We start from the raw sequence: 17,073 nt of genomic DNA on the forward strand, positions 1-17,073 counted from the left end.
CACGACAACAGTCTCGATTTCATTGGCATCAAGATTGAATCGGTTTGTTCACGTCAATCAGATATCACAATTAAATCTCACAATGGATGAGCGGTGGCCAACAATGTAGGATCAATCTGAATCTGCACACGCCACAACTTAAAGAAGTTTAGAAGCCTCAGGCTCAACCCAACCCAGGCTCTTCTACTAAGAATTTTATGGTTTCCCCCGTGTGATCGGTGCGACCTCTTACTTACTACACAGCTAATGCTGTTTCTCTTTCCGCACGTTTGTATGGCATGCCGCTGCCACTTTGTGCCCATACGGATACTATGACCGTGCGTGTTCTGAATGGTCCTTGCCGTATCTCTTAAACTTGGTCTAGCCGACCATATTGCACCGGTCAGTTCGGAGGACGGTGACCACCAATCGTCGCTATCGAATTCAATCACTGAATCTGGAAGCTCCGGTCCATGTGCGTGAACAGCTCTAACTACGTTAGAACTGCTCTCATTCTTGGTGAGTAGTGATACATCATTTGTATCTGGTACTTACTCTGCATGTAAGGGGATAGTACCACCTGATGGGGCCCACGACAAAAAATACGTCATACCCTCTAAACTTTTCAAACGTTTTGGGGCTGTCTGTGGAGTGATATCACTGTAAGAATTACAAGCACCGGACTGTCCTCACAACAAAACACTCGGGCCGGAGTTCTCTAGGCTAATGAACATGATCGTTCCTGGTGTTGCAGTTAGGGGTGCCGGTAAGCAGTCTTCCATTGTCGCTTACCGGGTACCTAGTGAGTCTGGGGCCCAGGCCTTTCGATTGGCGCTCATTCTGGCGTCTGCCGATTAGGTGCGTCTTCTCGACTATTTTCTCACGAGTTCGGTGGTCAGATGCAGAAGCTACAGCGCATTGCAGGGTTTTATTCCTATTCCCCTTCGTACAGCGCCGCATGTACCTCCAAATTTCATCATCCTACCGTCATTCATGTTACACAAGACGTTTAAAAAATCCGGACTATTGTAACATCAAATTTCTAGGAAGTTTCTATCTCTATTTTGAATTCGTGGTGACGGCATTTACTCAGCCAGGCGTTGTCCCCCCCATACGGTGACCACTCTCTTTGCAGGCTCGAAGTGACAAGCTTCTGCACTACTTTGGACGTTGGGGTGTGACCTACAAATAGCCAATGACCTCTGGCGACGTGCGTATATAATTTTACAGGAACTCAACGCCATCCGGACATGAATAACAGGTTGAATGGTGCACGCTGTGGTGCTCACGTCAAGTTGGCAGGTTCCATGACACTTACGTGAGGTGCAGGTTGGTTCTAGGGAGAACAAACGTGTTCCTGTGGCGAAGAACTTCGGCAACGAGTTACGAGATCGAGGTGATGTTAACCATCGCTGTGGTGCTGTATTTGTCTGACACACAGATCTTTCGGGGTTCCTTCATGTCACGGTCTTCAATCCAAAGACCGTAGCACGCTCGATGTTCATGGTCACCGTCCGCTTGCCGAAATTCTGTCTTTGTGTTCTTACGCCGGGCTGGCATCACAGTCTCTTAGAAATACGGGAAATGTTGAAGTGGAAATGGAAATGGAAATGGGCTGGACCTCAAATCTGTTGTATACAGATAGTCATGCATTTGAGATAGTGTCAGAGTGGGCTGCTCTGGATGTTGGACTCTGGAGGTATTACTACTGCTCCCGAGACCCCTCCGCTAACTCCGCTCTAAACACCGAATCTCCTGCCACCCGCGACCTTCTAATAGTTCCCTACTCCAACGCAAAATGTGCATGTTTCTCCGTCGTATACAAGACGAATTGATTTTTCTTATCTCCACGGAGACGTCCCCGCTGTTCCAGCTACGCACTGAACACATCTATAAAGGAGCATTTCCGCCGCATCACGATAAGTGCAATGCCGGACCGATTCAGCTGCGCCATATTGTGCTGCCAACCGTAGCAAGAAACCTATAAACCTCGTGCACAATAAGTCCACCGACACTCGAGAAGGGGAACTTGATGAGGCTCGCTATGTTCGAAATTCACAGTTTAGATGCATAAGTGTCATTCGCGCGCTAAATTTATGCATCGGCTCGTGGCGTCGCAGGCCAAGTGTACATCGAACGAGTCGTATAGTGCGACAGGGATGGAACATCAAAATCGGATACAATGTTCTTGAATCAGTATACAGTGTCGAAATTGTTTAAACGCGATGTACATGATTAGGACTTGGCAGACAGTGGGAAACCGTCCCTGCATAGAAATCTCGTAGATTTTTAGATTGAAGACTGGTTGATGTCGTTTAAATACGCAGTACCGTGGACGACCGCCAGGACCGTGGTTTTAAGCTAAGCCGTGTTACGGGAACCTCGAGCAAATATTCAAATCAGTATACTGGTTACAGCAGCTGCAGATGCGAGAAATACCAACCAATTGTGTCCCTCCGACTGGTTTGAATACTAACATAAAAGGTAAGCTCGATATCACGACGAGAAAGGGATATTCAGGGTGTTGCTGTCGAGGAAACAAAAGTGCTTGGCTCTAGCGCGCAGGACCAGGGAACATCGAGCTTGAATTAGCTACTGGCTGGCGCCCAGAGGAACGTGATAAGGGAACAATTATAAAACACAAAGACGTACTTTAGACTGCGCGTGGTGAGTGCCGGAATTCATCCAAACCTGGCGTTGTAGAAATACATGCATTTGCCAGCCTGCAATCACTAGGGAAACAACAAAATAACCCTATCGGGTTAGCGTAGAAATGGTGTCGATGAATTAGAATACACTATAGCCCGAGATTGGCAATTGTGAGAATCCTCAGTGACTGAAGTACTGATACACTGACCGTATGAATCGCATTTAGATCTGGATCTACTTGCGTGTGGGGGCTATAACACCATGGCATGTGCTCTGTCCTCCACGAAAGCTAACTTGTTGAGGCGGTCTATCAATGAGGCTCACCCGTTCTCGGAATATTGGAGGGTATTGAGTGATCAGCATCAGTCTAGTGTGAGCACGTAAATCTAAATATCAATTGCATTAATATTAAGAGCGCAGCTCTAATAATTACACGACGCAACATAGCATGTTAAGGTACCGAACCGTCCAACACACATTGTAATGGAAGCGTGAATATTATCGGAAAGGAATGCGTCAGTCTCTGATAGTGTCAAAAGTTGCCTTAGTGCAAGCTGCGTGGTACCGACGATGCTTAGCAGCGAGATCCTTCCGAGCCGCCATCCTCTTCCTGCAAACGGAACACCTGAATTTAATACCGATGTGGGTAACAATGTGGCGTTCAAAGCCTCCGACCTTGAACTTCCTTCCACAACGGCCGGCGTTGGGTGTGATCCAGCAACAAGTGAACGATTTGTCCGAGTCGACATCAATCTGATGATGTTGGCGAAAGTGAGCAACAATATTCTTGGATATAAACTCGTAACCGCAAGGTGTTCCTGTGTCGTCCCAACTGCAAGGATGGGTAATATGGTGCTCGTTGGAGGAGTCGGTATGGGATGAACTGGAGCTACTAATGTTGTCATAGAGCAGAGCATGGTGAGGTTGTGGTTGATTAAAGATAGGAGCAGAAGGTCGAGGGATGCTCAATCCAATTGCTTGGTTGCCCACAGGCGAGTAAGAGGTGGGTATAGTATCTGGATAACATGTGAGAACAGTTTCCTCAACAATCATTACCCTACTTACTAAGGCATCGACGCTGAGGCTGCGGGGCATGTAGTATATTGGTGGTAATATCCGCCACAACTATGTTTCGACTAGAAGAACCAAATTATCACTAGTGAATCACAACTTATGAGAAAGAAACGCACTCCTCGAAAGGATCAATGGCCAAGCCATTGTTGAAAGAGGCCATATTTGTGTTACTGCTGAGTCTCGTCGATTAAATCAAGGAATAATTAAAATATACGCACCTTAGAAGCTTGGGTACATCCTGCGAATCACCGAGTTGGTGGGCAAGGAGTGATATTGTCTCCAGCAGATCCAGTGATTAGAAATAGGGAAGAACGGGAAAGGTCCATGGATGCAGCTGAGGAATCTCGTTTTTATAGATCACGGGCCTCCGAGTTTGTCGTGACGTCGTCATTAATGAAACGCGAGCGCAGGAAGCGTGTTGCATGAGTGGGCCTGGTGAAGCGCGGGTAGTAGTGCCAAGATCTTGTTGGGAAAATGTCCTCGTGGACGGCCGTTGGCATAAGTAAGTGTTTTGGCTGTTGGAAGTTGGAAAAGGCCGAAACTAGTAGCAATGGCATAACCTTGCCTTACCAAATTGTTAGATATAGTCGTGAAGTTGGCTGAACCCATGCTAGAGTCGTGTATCACGAAATCAATGAAGATTTTACAATTGACCGAAAATATATAATTATATTCTAAGTACATAATCGGGAGGTGGACAAGAAATTACAAGAAAACATGTAAAGTGTACATTTTGATATTGATAAGCTGCTTGCGACTTGAAACAGTTGCTTTGAATTACTTTCAATGCACATGAAAAGACTGAAGTACTTTACCGCGTCACAAATCCGAGGCAGTTAGGACTTCGAACACCCGGCAATAAACAGTAGTAACAAATGGGAGATTTGCGTGGGTATCGTTGGCATCATTGTATCGTTTCTAGTAATTGTCCCTCTAAACTGCAGACTAAAGTCGTGTGTTGGTCTTATCGAAAATACTGAAAATGGGCGTCAAGACGGTGGTGCAAACCCGATATTAATCACCAAAGCTCCAGTCCTGCGTCAACACAAGGAAATCGGCTGGATCAAATCATATCCGTCTTTATCGAAAGAAGGCACACAGTAAACACCTTCCACAACACTCGCTCCCGCATGAGATAAGTACCGCGTGCACATTGCCAAACATGATTAATTCCGTCGCGAGTGCATTAGCCTGTTGTAGAGTGTGCGACGAATGCCGTCGTCTACACGTTGGTTCGGCTTCTCTAAACGGCGAGCAAGATCATCAAATGCCGAGGAGTCGGGAAGTTTTAGAGACGTGAACTCAGAAATTCTTGCGGTGCACGGAGTCCCATGTTCAAGTTACAATTGATATCAAAGTGACAAAAGTGAGTACATGACGATTAGATCTAGCTACGGTACGGCACGAACGCACGCGGTTACAGCAGTTCAAAGTAATGACGCTCGTTCTGCAGTATCTGATTCTTTGTACTATGGGCGCATCAGTGCTAAGCGTCGAATGGCAGAAGAAAATATCGGCGGATCAGATTGAACGTGGCGCCTGCATGGGAGTGAGTACATCCATAACTTGGTCCTTATAATTTTAAATTATACAATTGCGCTTGCTACAATCCTGCCAGCCCCTAAATTCATTGGCAAACATTCAATATAGAAAGCCACTCAATAAAGTCAGTATCGTGACAATTATAGGCAAATATTACGGTTACCGTGAAGCGTTTTCCCGGACGATGTTCACGCTGCACTGAAGAATGCTTCTTTGTATGATTATGTTAATGGGCGGCTAGATGATCCAGATTAGCATATACCTGAATGCGAAGACAAATTTGAAAATGAATCTGTAGGATAATCTGTACAAAATACTAGACAGCAGGCTAGTAGATAGTACGGAATATCGACAGCATCTACCACCATGGGTGATTTGACCATTCAATTTCTAAAGAACGAGGCAGAGTTACTAGATGAAGACGACGATAAAGTTGCGCTGGTCGTTGCTGCCACTGTCCTAGTTGGTGTTTATTGAGCTTGCGCACCAAGATTGTTTTGAAGATGAGCAGCCATGACGTCTATATCTTTGCCATCCACAGCTCCTTCCAGACCCACGGGAAGATACACCGTGGTAGGTCCTGTTTGCCGCTGGACGCTAGCTGTCCGTCGTACGTCGATGGTGAAACACAAGCAGGCACCGTTGTCCCTTCGCGAGTGGCGAGCGCCAGTGTAAGGCTCAGATAAGACATTCGGCTGATTATAAAACTCCAAATCTAAATCAGCGCCTATAGAAATAAGGTGAGTATGTAAAAGTATATGAGGGATCTGTGAAGTGCGGGAGCGGTAGTAAAAGTGATACTTACTAGACACGGCAGTACCCGGGACCAAAGAGCACAAGGCGAGACCGGTCTCACGCACATCAAAATTTCGGTACTGCAGCCGTAGTAAGTACCTCACGGGTTTCATACTCACCGACACTGTTTGTCTTGTAGAATTAGAGATGGAGAATAAAGTGACGAAAACTCACCTCCCGGTCTGACAGATAATTTCCTGCGGTTATTGCTACTGCTAGATACTCAGACTAGTACATAAGGTTCCCGCTGACATACCTTCCATCAAATCTGAAGTATTGTGTGCACTTGAAAATATCATTACGCGACAACCAGCCCATCGAGTCGCTTGAATCCTGGGGACATACTTACACCAAGATGTCAGTTTCAGCAAAGGTTGGATCATTCACAGCGCTAATAAAAAATAACCGGTCGTGGGTAACTTGAAGGTAAAGTAGAGGTGTGATGACTACTCACAGTCGTGGAGGTGCTTTCAATCTCCCTATCGCTTTTCCTGCCTTGCATCCTTCAGCTTAAAATGCATGAATGAGCGGTCTCCATACACCACTTTAAGAGAACTCCTCACGCACATGAATCATTCCAAATTTGACTTCTATAGAGGAGATTGCAATGGATGTGCCAATGAAAGCAAGGGGCACATTCGGCCCTTTCTCCGTATATGCTGAATACGGTGTCCGACGTCGACTGTATCTCTGAACAAGTTAGAAGGGTTTGATTATGCTTGAAAATTCCATTCCTCCGCTCACCAACTGTCGTGTGGAATCCAAGGAGCCCAGTCTGACTCTCATTCTGGCTCGGGCCATCATGATGTGTTTAGTACGAGTGCAAGCGCATGACAACTTGAAGTTGTTAATTTATTGAAGGCCAACTTGAGATGATGGCGTTCTTTTGAACTGTCATCGAACTTTTCCTCCTGTTTCAAGCATGTTCGATCTATTCGCATTTGATATAGCGCGGCAGTGCTTCTTGTTTCATATCTCCTGCGGTAGTACCTGGGCTCATCGGAACCTGTCAGTAATTTGCAACTGTATTTCCTCCGAATCAGGGAGGCCTCCATGGGCGTTTATGCGGTGATCACCATTCCACACAGCATGAATTACGTTCTTGGTCAATGGCAAGTATTATACTCGCGACGCTCCTGCACTGGTTTCAACGTTCGTCCTGGGAGAGTGAGTCAAGTTCACCTGATGTAGAAATTTCAGTTGTGCTAATTATGTAATATGATACGACACCGTAGATAGCTTTTGGCCTTTGTTGATAAGTCTAGTGGGAATGACATTTGCCAAATATTATTTTAGACGCTATTCGGACATGAGGAACAGGTCAAGACTGCGCGTCCCAACGTTGCTTGAGTTGCAGGGTAGCCTCGTGTGCATCCGTTATCAATGTGGTAAGAGACGCTTCTAGCCGCCACTGCATTTCGAGAAATGAATTTTTTCAGGAGTGCTTGAAGTTCGTGTTTTTAATAAATTTGGGTCTGCCAGCGACACGTTGACTGCTCATGGTTGCGGCTTAGTAGCCTCGTGACCCGACTGACGTATACTACCCACACATGCTCCATCTCAAATTAACGCGACTTGTTACGAGGCTAGGTCGCAGCGCCTGCTGGTGGGCAAATTTCTCAAACTTTTCCGCACTCAGAGTTGTATATTTGGTACTGGCGTCGCAGTCTCTGTGAGGGAGGCAAATGACTCCAGGGGAGATTAAACGAGGCTGGAGCTCCGCTAGTAAAGTAGATTCGAGGTATTAGGCCTTGTGTTACACGCGACTTGGGCATGCAGAACAGGCCATGATTAATGCTGCGGCACAGCCTAGCCATTACTCTGAGTCAGGTCGACACAATTCAACGTTTCTTGAGCCGCAGAATAGTCAAAGTTATATGACATACATTTGTTGTCAATGCGGCAGCAAGAGACTCCTGATGGTCGCCTCCGCGGCGTGCCGCGTCACACTTTGTTCTGTGCTCGTGATCATAGTCTCAGCTTGCCAGATTTCTATCCAGGCTCGGAGGTGTGCATCCTTATACTTGGTTGGCATCGTAGCCTCTCAAAGACGATGGGTGGAAATGGAACAAGTCTGGACCTGGATGGAATGAGCACGATTCTGATCAGCGCTATCTTATCAGATAAGTAACTGCAAACGTGGCATTTCCGGGTTCCGCTGGGAAGAACGCAGCTCGTTCGACTGCAAGTGACAATTACTAATTCGGCTTCTAGGATTTCTATAAACTACACCCATTCATGAAGCCATGAGCCCTCGAAAACATGCAAGTTCAAGGCGGGCAACGTGGTTAGCCTTTGGCTTGGTGGCGCTTGCCGCGTTTTCTGCCTCAGCCCAGCCTCAAACAGTCGGTGTTACGATGGCTGTACAGTCATGAATAGTACTAACATTTTTATTAGGATAGTATAGAGACCACCCAGTTGGAGCTGGAGCCCAGTGTGCAACAAAATGCTCAAGTACCAAGTGACGTACGCAGGCAGATTCAAGATATCCTCATGTTTCGACAGTACTCATTCTTGTACAGGCTACCGTATATTCGGAACAAGAGTTAGACCGGAGTGCAGAGGGTGAGTAGGGTTTCCTTTAGCGCTTCGGGAATATAACATATCTAACATATAACGCGCGTAGCGACAAGAGCATACAAGTCTGCTCTATTCACACTTTCTAACCTCACCGCACATCCGCCATCTCATACCCACAACGTATTCTCTCAACCAACTACTACAACACCTTCTCTTCTCTCTGCGCTCCTTCCTAATCCACAAGGCCAAGGCCCTCTAGGGAGTGCAATCCGTATAGCACTTAAACTTCGTCAACAATTCTCTCTTTTCCGTCTGCTCAGTAGACCCAATGGAAGTGCTACGAGGAGAAGGGATGAGGAGATGCATGGAAAAGCAATAAAAGTGGTGGATCTGCTGCAACATTCTGCTGAACTGGGGAATCTGGATGCGCTTTTTACGCTTGGGCATATATCTCTGGTAGGCTTCGCTTCCACGTGTTCCAAAACTCAACGTGTGACTTATGTGTTTAGTTCCCTCCGAGCTCCCAATTTCCGTCCGATCCTAAACTTGCATATGATTCGCTCTTGCACCACGCTGAACTGACAGGCAACGCTTCTTCGCAAGCTCTTCTCGCCTTCTTCCATGCAACAGGTTACGCCGATGTCGTTCCCATTGACCAAGCCCAAGCATTGTTATATTACACATTTGCTGCTCAGGGTGGTCATAAAGGTGCACAAATGGCTCTGGGGTATCGGTACTGGAGCGGTATCAGCACAGTTGAACACTGCGGACGCGCAGTCGAATGGTACGAGGCTGCTGCAGATGAAGGTGAATGAACAATAATTTCTGAGTCTCCAAAGTTCTTACAAAGCATCCTAGCGATGTCGATGTTCTTGTCTGGTCCCCCTGGTGGCCAGACTCTGCCGCAGACCTCAACACGGCTGTCTGACCTAGATGGGGGTGTGTTTGGGCCGGGCGCTAGTGTTGCATCCACCGGCCTTAATGTTGTCAAGCCCGCTGTAAAGGCTGGCCTAGCACAGACTGCTGGCGAGACCTGGGATGACGTTCTGGAGTACTACATTGTGTGTTTTTTCATTTACAATTTCATTTTTTTCTACTTATGTAAGTTTAGTTCAATGCCGACAGAGGAGAAACAGACTTTGCGTACAAATTGGGGAAGATTTATTACCAGGGTAGCATCTACTCTTCTGCGGGTGGGATTGGTTCTGGCTCGGAGGGGGTTGGACGCGTCCCTCAGGACTTCCAGCAAGCTCAGGTTTACTTCCTTCAGATTGCACGGCAGCTTTGGCCTCGTGATCCTACGAATCCCTTACAGCATAATACACCTGGTTACAAGGTTGAAAATGTCAAGCATCCTGGATTCGCACCAAAGAGCGCGGCATATCTCGGGCGAATGTATCTTCGGGGCGAGGGCGTGCAGCAGGACTACGCGATGGCCATGATGTGGTTTGAACGAGGGGCCCAATTTGAGGATAGGGAATGCCACAATCTACTAGGTGTCATGTGGAGAGATGGGTTAGTGCCTGGACGCCAGGATATGAAGGTAGCCCTTGTACACTTCACTAGGGCTGCAGGTCAGGAGCTCGCAGAAGCTCACGTCAATCTTGGAAAGTACAACTATTGTGAGCCTATATTTCCTCAAACGAACGCTTGCATTTGCTCAACAACAAGCAGACCGTGGCGAATTCAAGCTCGCTATCACGTACTTCGAAGCTGCAGTGCGCTTTGGCTCGACATTTGAGGCCCACTTTTACCTTGCGAAGATTCACACCTTGAACATGCGCATTGCAAATGAAGGCTTTGCAGGCTTTTGTGCTTCTGCAGTTTCATTCTTCAAACTTGTTGCTGAGCGGGGAGTTTGGGATGATGACCTTCTGACAGATGCCGAAGCTGCCTGGTATAGCGGCACCGAGCGTGGCAAGGAAATTGCGATCCTCAAATGGTGGGTTGCGGCGGAAAGAGGGTCTGAGATGGCACAAAATAATCTCGCTTATGTTCTAGACCAAGGTACATGACCCCAAATGAAAGTCGATCGTAATCTGATCTATTTACAGACAGGAGCATGCTTCGTCTTACACGGCTCGCCCCTATCGAGGCATCCAATGATACCGCTCTCCTTGCGCTCACTCAGTGGACGCGTTCTGCTGCTCAGCAAAACATCGATGCACTAGTCAAAGTCGGCGACTACTATTATCACGGGCTTGGTGTCCCTGATGAACCTGAGGCACTTAGATGGGAAAAAGCTGCCAAATATTATCAGAGCGCTGCTGATACGCAACTCAGTGCGCTGGCAATGTGGAATCTAGGTTGGATGTATGAGAATGGTATTGGCGTACCTCGGGTAAGAATTTTGACCCTTGGATATTACTTGCCCGTCATGAACACTCTTGACAGGATTTCCATCTTGCGAAAAGGCATTATGACATGGCGGTTGAGACGAATACCGAAGCATACTTGCCTGTGATGCTCTCACTAGTGAAGTTGTATGCTCGTAGTCTGTGGTATACTCTTCAGGGTGGCAAGGATGGTCTTGATTTGTGGAAATATGATGCAGACAAAAGTGTGGCACGTCTTACTATGGTTCATGATCTCGGCTAATATGCTTTCAGTGTCTGTAGCAGAAAGGGCTCGCTTGAAACAGGAAATAGATAGTGGTTCCAAAGACGCTTCTCAGAAAGGTGGCGATGCTCAACCTGCCTCTCACAAGGAGGAGAGGGCCACTGAAGAGTTTGAGGATGATGGGAAATGGTATATAGGAAAAGCTAGCGAAGATTTCCGCAGAAGAAGGCAGGGTGAATCCGCCCGTACAGCGCCTGCTGCTGAGGAGGAAGATGATCCAGTTCAAGTGAGTATTTCCTCCATCTCGCCACACGCTTTCTTATCCTCGAACACAGTGGGCACGAGAGAGAAGAAACGCGGAAAACGAAAGGGACACCGATTTCGGTCCCGAAGACTATTTCGAAGCTGCCATTCGTGGTGGACACGAAAGGCAGGAAGTAGATGAGTTTACGGAGACATTGCTATTGGTGGCTCTCTGTGCTCTTGTTGCTCTCCTGATCTACGTTCGCACGCGTATCGTGCGTAGAACTAGAGGTCAGGAACCGGAACAGCAGCAAGATCATGGGGGTCAGAGAGATTTAGGATTGTTCCCGCCCCCAGGCGATCCAGCCCGGCAGGAATGGAACATCGTGCATTAGCGCATCACACCTTCTGCATCATGCAAGTATATAGTCGTGACAGCACATGAAAACGTAACTTTGGGTCATTAGATCCGATTTGAGAGTTGAAACCTAGCTAAGCTTTGCCGCCACCTATTTGTGGTTATTTGGCACAGTCAGCCCCTTGTGCGAGCACCGCGGGTTGTCCAAGTGTCGAGATTCGAGATAAACGTCAGCCTGGGAATCAGTGTAAAGTCGGGCATAACTCCAAGTTTACGCTTCTTGGTCTGGTGACTGAACCCCTTTCAAACCTCGAGCAGTGGTTAACCTTTACGACGCCTGAGCTGGCACCCAGCACCATTGCCACTATGAGCTTCAACCTGGAAGATCTCGAAGGCCCCATTATGCGCATCCTGACTGCTCCAGGTGTTGATTTGAGCACCATCAGTGCGAAGGGAGTTCGACAGAAATTATTGGAGGACGTCGCGTTGGGCCTGACCGCTCGAGGACTGAAGGAACGGAGGACAGAAGTGGACACTATGATTTCGACTATCTATGAGGTGGTTAGTCGGCAGGCACAGACAGACGAATCGAAGAGGAAACGGGAGGAAGAGACAGACGAAGGCACGGAACAGGATAACCAAGGGGAAGATACGGAGGACCAATATGATGCTGTAGAGGAGCAAGCATCGGAAGAGGAGGATGTCAAAGTGCCAACGAAGAAAAAGAAGGGCGTGAAAAGCGTCGAGGAGGCCGATGCTGAGTTGGCCAGAAAGCTTGCATCGGAGCTCAACTCCCGGTCGCGGCGTGGCGCATCAAACGGTGTATCTGCTACGCCCAAAAAGCGTAAGACGAAGAAGAGTGCGGCTATAGTCGATTCTGGTGCTGAGGATGAGGGTGAAGATGACGAGAAGCCAAAGAAGAAACGCAGTGGAGGTGCAAGAGGGGGTTTCGCGAAGGAATATATTCTCAGGTGCTTCAAATGCCCCTGTTCTATATCCTTTATTACCGTGCGATATCCTCATCTTTTCTTCATTTCACAGCGAACCTCTATCGGTGGTTGTTGGCGTGGACAAACTCTCGCGCCCCCAAGTCGTGAAGAGATTATGGGAGTACATTCGTGGCCATGAACTTCAAAACCCTTCCAATAGACGTGAGATCATGTGCGACGACAACATGCGAGCTGTTTTCGGTACTGAAAAGGTTGACATGTTCCGGATGAACAAAGTTCTCGGACGGTATGTGACTATGTCCACTCCGACTGCTTCAATATTCATGTTTTTAACGGTTCTGTATCTAGGCATCTACATGCCCAGTGAGAACGCTGGGGAGAGGTATACCAAGCCAACGTGTTGTTAGTTCTAGTGGTTACCGGCATGGATAATTTATGGGTTGCAGTCAGCCTCGTGTGTTCGCAGTTGGACCAATCCGAAGCAACAGACTCAACACATAGTACAAAGAGAAAACGTCAGTCTCAAAGCAGGGTCGTAAGTATGGCATGGCTTGCCGGTACATCAATATTACTTTTGAGTATCGTGAATGACTCCAGAAAACCCCAGCTAGTTCAAATTTTGCAGCTTCATCCACTCCTTGTCGTTTGCATTAAAATCTACACCTTTATTCTTCCACCACCTCCTTGCTTTGTCCCCACCACCAATCGCGTCCTCAAGTGCTTCTTCGATGTCGCACATACGATATTGAATCGGTAACCCACTCTTATCCCACCACTCCAGCACTTCGCTACGGTTATGCCGTGTTGCACCAGTCAGCACATCCTGGTCAAAAATAATCTGTAGACCGCTTCCAAGCCACCACTGCAGGACCTCCACCTTCCCTACACAGCTGGCATGGTGCATGACATGACGGTCATATGTATACTCTAGCTGCGACGTCGCCCACCACTTGAGGACATCCACATGCCCCGCTTGACTTGCTAACTCCATGACACGCCCGACCTTCAGGGGCAGATTGTTGGCAAGATGCTGGTACTTCCACCATTCCAGGACATCAATGCGATTTCTAGCGCTAGCGCCTTCAAGAGCAGCTTCTGTATAGTCCAGCGGGAGCCCAGAAGTTACCCACCAGTCCAGAGACCCTACTTGGCCACTACGAGAAGCTCTGTCGATGGCACGAGCAATAGACCCAGGTTTTGGTGGATGCACTAGATCCGGATGTTGCTCGAAGCCATGTTTCCACCAAGACAGCACGTCTGTGCGACCGTGCTTTGATGCATGAAAAGGGATCAAATCGTCTTTGAAGATAGATAAAAATACTGGGCGATATTGCGTAACAAAAAACTCCAACACATTGACGTAACCAAATCGCACGGACGCGATGGCCCCGTGGCTCGAAGGAGGATTAGCTGCAGGATCTGCTGCACGGATGAGGGAAATGCAACCCGTGAGCATGGAAAGGTCGATGGGTGTAGGATTGCTCCATTCGCTAGGAGGAGGCAAGGAAGTAGGAACGCCTAATGCCCGAGAGAGCTCCCAATCACCGAGATGATCAAATATATCAGCCAGAACTTCGACGGGTAGATCTACAGGACGTTCTGTGGTCCTCGTGTCTTTCCCTTTGTCCATGAGAGATGTTGGCGCATCACTAGACATCGTCGGAAAATGATAGGTGTGGAAATCATGCTGGGCTAATCTCGATGCGAGTTCTATGTCCGCGCCCGACGTTGGCAGGTTGCGGACTTTGAGGAACAGCACGAGCTCGTCATGTAGGAGCCGACAATAAGCATTGAAAACAGCGTTAAATGGATTGTCATGATTCTAAAGAAAGTCCTAAAATCAATACTAGTGTGGAACGGAAGAATGATGAGAAAATATTCACCGCCATAGGCAGATGCCCAGAATGATGTGGCTGGGAATGAGAGGCACACGAGGCTGAGAGGAAAACGGGCCACGTGGCTATGCTGAGACACAACGAGCTCCAACTTGCAGCTTCACTCCGTGTAGGGTCCTCTATCAACACTTTATACTGGAACGCTTCTGCCCGCTGTCAAGACCCGAAAATACTGTTGATTCAAATTCGGATCAATTAGTCCAGGCGAGTCCAGGCAGGGTCCCTTGGAAGTTCGAGGCTGAAGGAATGTCATGCCTCGTCTGACGTAGCGCAAAGCGGCATCGCCCTGGTTGAGGTACTAGTCCGCTTGGAAGGCTTACACCTGACCCGCCGGGAGTTCGACTCGGACCTGTCGAGTCACATGGATTTTGTAGAGCAACAGTTCCAGACTCTGCCTGACCACCCTTGGTCTTCTCGGAGAACTATTGACCTGTTCTTCCAGTCGCTTTGGAGCGGGCGCCTCAGGATTGATGAGTGGGAATATCTCTTTATCCACACGAGTGCTATCTTGCCTAGACCATGACTCGGATACGAGGCAGAGCCTATCTCTCTGACTTTTGTCAAATCAATCCAGGGCCAAGTTTATAAAAGTAATAGACATTCCTGTTTGTATATATGACATGCGAACAGCAAGTCCTATACAAAACAATAATCTTGCTGTACGTCCAGTGTCGCACTAGTAGCGTTGCCCAAGAAACCACTCATCCCTACATATAACCAAGTACAGCATCATACGTACATCCAGAACACCCGAACAAAAAGAGTCACGGAAGACTAATAAGACACGTAAGTATTAGAACTGCCTCGGCAATCTTTCATTGTTCACTCACTGACTGCAGCTCTCTGTATCTGAGGGGATAAACTGCCTGGCGCCAACCTTCGTTGTGTGGCGTAGTCCGTGGAATACAGGAAGGGTACGTTGTTCAGTTTCTAGAACACAATAGAAAGCAGTGATGTAGCCTATACTTTGCAGATACTTCGACATTGATTGTGGCGGTCTTGTGGCTGATGATATTATCCAGTTCCTTTCGAATTCTATCGCACAGCAAAATCGATGTGCATGTTTCTTACAGCTCCGGCTGGTTTAATGTCATCAAATATCTTTTTAGATCGTATACGTCACGGAACGAGGAGCCAAGACCCCAAAACCTGTCCTTTACGTTCATGGAGGGATTTTCTCTAGGGGCGGTCAAACGATTCGCTCGAGTGGACACGACCATACAGAAAGTAAGTCGTCGTCTTATCACTCGATCATATCACAAGGTTATTCACTCTCAACAGTGAGCAAGCAGGACCAAGGGTAGTTACGTTCTTATCGTGCTCGTTGCCCGTCATATACAGCGAACAATCCAGCGGCTCTTGCTAAATCTGCAACACCACTCGAGATGTCGGAGCCGAAGTCACACGAGTTGTAACAATATCAAAAAATAGGTGATCAATCAGCGCTTCAGCACTCACAGTCAACTTCGTAGACCCGGACTTCTAACACCCTCATTTTGGAAAATGATAACTTTGGTGTTGTCACGTACCTGCGATGTGTGCAGAATGACGTCTCAGACCAAATGGTTGTTTAATTTTGTTTTCTATCTTTGATCTGCATGTGCCGCATAGCGCGGAGACGACGATCACATGTCAAATATCACAGTTTAGGGCGATCATCACCGCCGTCGAATCACCTAGGTATAATAATAGACCACTTGTGATCTATTGTACACTGCAAGGACTTGGGAATCCTTACGGCTATGATTCTACATGGACAGGTACTGCATTCGATGGCAAAAATGGACAGCCGTCGCTTACTGCTGTAAATCCAGTGATGCTCCTGTGGCGGTGACAGATAGGAACACAACAGGTACTATCATTCGACGGGAAATGCACAATTTACACTTATTGCTGAATAGCAACACAACAACAACACATATTCGTATCGGATCTACTGTAGTGTATACTTTAGGTCTCTGTGCATTAGGCCCAACAAGAATTTTTTAATTTTGTTGCGAGCTTGTTGCAGCGGCAGCACTGGAAGTTGAGGTGTCGAAAACACAATAGAAATGCACAATTTCGTCACACTATGTCACGCGCGGCACCTCGGCCAATACACAATGATATTCACAGTCCGACAGCGTGCAAAGCGAATGAAAGTCCAGTGTTCCGCACCGTTCATAACTTCAAGCTTCAATAACGAGCTCCAAATCAAATTTCATTGAGGGAATAATATCTAGTAATAAACACTAGGATGTGCTGAGTGATCATTATTTGCTGAAACTCTATTTAATGGTGCAGGAAGGCTTTTAGTTTCACCCCCACGCCATGTATCGATTGCATCCTTGATACGTTTTTCACGATCCTCGCGTGTGAGAGGAGGTTGTGAATGTGGTGAAGGGCGGTTGCGAAAAACTCGAGCTGTCCTTGGCATTGGTCGACTGTCCTTGTAATGTAACAATGTCCTCTGGTGTCTTCAAAGGAACAGATGCTGGTATGTGCCGATTCTGCCGAATGCAAAGAAAGC

At 47.5% G+C, this 17,073-nt stretch overlaps 5 protein-coding genes across 5 annotated transcripts; 2 read left to right on the forward strand and 3 right to left on the reverse strand.

Annotated features, from left to right (window-relative positions):
* Positions 1-3,009: 3,009 nt before the first annotated feature.
* On the reverse strand, positions 3,010-4,328 carry EDB93DRAFT_1118098 (uncharacterized protein). Its single transcript, XM_041448404.1, has 3 exons — positions 3,819-4,328; positions 3,694-3,764; positions 3,010-3,644 (listed from the first exon to the last, which is right to left on the reverse strand). The coding sequence occupies exons 1-3, from the start codon at positions 3,860-3,862 to the stop codon at positions 3,145-3,147; spliced, it is 615 nt and encodes a 204-aa protein (XP_041312840.1). The 5' UTR covers positions 3,863-4,328; the 3' UTR covers positions 3,010-3,144.
* Positions 4,329-5,602: 1,274 nt separating this feature from the next.
* EDB93DRAFT_1334446 (uncharacterized protein) lies at positions 5,603-6,884 on the reverse strand (the record flags this gene model as incomplete). The annotated part of the gene is made up of 7 exons (XM_041455279.1): positions 6,784-6,884; positions 6,607-6,729; positions 6,296-6,372; positions 6,214-6,236; positions 6,050-6,163; positions 5,732-5,971; positions 5,603-5,634 (listed from the first exon to the last, which is right to left on the reverse strand). Exons 1-7 carry the CDS (start codon positions 6,841-6,843, stop codon positions 5,603-5,605), a joined length of 669 nt encoding a protein of 222 aa, XP_041312841.1. The 5' UTR covers positions 6,844-6,884.
* A 1,020-nt stretch (positions 6,885-7,904) lies between these two features.
* EDB93DRAFT_444749 (uncharacterized protein) lies at positions 7,905-11,871 on the forward strand. The gene is made up of 12 exons (XM_041456395.1): positions 7,905-8,384; positions 8,437-8,505; positions 8,562-8,604; positions 8,666-9,015; positions 9,069-9,366; positions 9,418-9,620; positions 9,671-10,181; positions 10,234-10,566; positions 10,614-10,900; positions 10,954-11,119; positions 11,169-11,404; positions 11,454-11,871. Exons 1-12 carry the CDS (start codon positions 8,286-8,288, stop codon positions 11,754-11,756), a joined length of 2,898 nt encoding a protein of 965 aa, XP_041312842.1. The 5' UTR covers positions 7,905-8,285; the 3' UTR covers positions 11,757-11,871.
* Position 11,872: 1 nt separating this feature from the next.
* EDB93DRAFT_444873 (uncharacterized protein) lies at positions 11,873-13,156 on the forward strand. Its single transcript, XM_041456396.1, has 3 exons — positions 11,873-12,690; positions 12,761-12,955; positions 13,018-13,156. The coding sequence occupies exons 1-3, from the start codon at positions 12,086-12,088 to the stop codon at positions 13,034-13,036; spliced, it is 819 nt and encodes a 272-aa protein (XP_041312843.1). The 5' UTR covers positions 11,873-12,085; the 3' UTR covers positions 13,037-13,156.
* Positions 13,157-13,185: 29 nt separating this feature from the next.
* On the reverse strand, positions 13,186-14,741 carry EDB93DRAFT_444989 (uncharacterized protein). Its single transcript, XM_041456397.1, has 2 exons — positions 14,553-14,741; positions 13,186-14,491 (listed from the first exon to the last, which is right to left on the reverse strand). The coding sequence occupies exons 1-2, from the start codon at positions 14,556-14,558 to the stop codon at positions 13,277-13,279; spliced, it is 1,221 nt and encodes a 406-aa protein (XP_041312844.1). The 5' UTR covers positions 14,559-14,741; the 3' UTR covers positions 13,186-13,276.
* Positions 14,742-17,073: the final 2,332 nt, after the last annotated feature.

The sequence above is a fragment of the Suillus bovinus genome (genome assembly GCF_016758785.1).
Source record: "Suillus bovinus strain UH-Sbo-P2 chromosome Unknown EDB93scaffold_3, whole genome shotgun sequence".
Taxonomy (NCBI): Eukaryota; Fungi; Basidiomycota; class Agaricomycetes; order Boletales; family Suillaceae; genus Suillus; species Suillus bovinus.

What these genes read in the sequence shown, in the direction of transcription:
- EDB93DRAFT_1118098 (XM_041448404.1), bottom strand. Translation starts at nt 3,862, where the DNA reads ATGGCCTCTTTCAACAATGGCTTGGCCATTGATCCTTTCGAGGA. An exon ending in GCCATTGATCCTTTCGAGGA is followed by an intron (nt 3,765 to 3,818) that starts GTGCGTTTCTTT and finishes TGGTTCTTCTAG; the next exon opens with TCGAAACATAGTTGTGGCGG. An exon ending in GCCTCAGCGTCGATGCCTTA is followed by an intron (nt 3,645 to 3,693) that starts GTAAGTAGGGTA and finishes CATGTTATCCAG; the next exon opens with ATACTATACCCACCTCTTAC.
- EDB93DRAFT_444749 (XM_041456395.1), top strand. Translation starts at nt 8,286, where the DNA reads ATGAGCCCTCGAAAACATGCAAGTTCAAGGCGGGCAACGTGGTTAGCC. An exon ending in CGCTTGGGCATATATCTCTG is followed by an intron (nt 9,016 to 9,068) that starts GTAGGCTTCGCT and finishes TTATGTGTTTAG; the next exon opens with TTCCCTCCGAGCTCCCAATT. An exon ending in CGAGGCTGCTGCAGATGAAG is followed by an intron (nt 9,367 to 9,417) that starts GTGAATGAACAA and finishes AAAGCATCCTAG; the next exon opens with CGATGTCGATGTTCTTGTCT.
- EDB93DRAFT_444873 (XM_041456396.1), top strand. Translation starts at nt 12,086, where the DNA reads ATGAGCTTCAACCTGGAAGATCTCGAAGGCCCCATTATGCGCATCCTG. An exon ending in GCGAAGGAATATATTCTCAG is followed by an intron (nt 12,691 to 12,760) that starts GTGCTTCAAATG and finishes TTCATTTCACAG; the next exon opens with CGAACCTCTATCGGTGGTTG.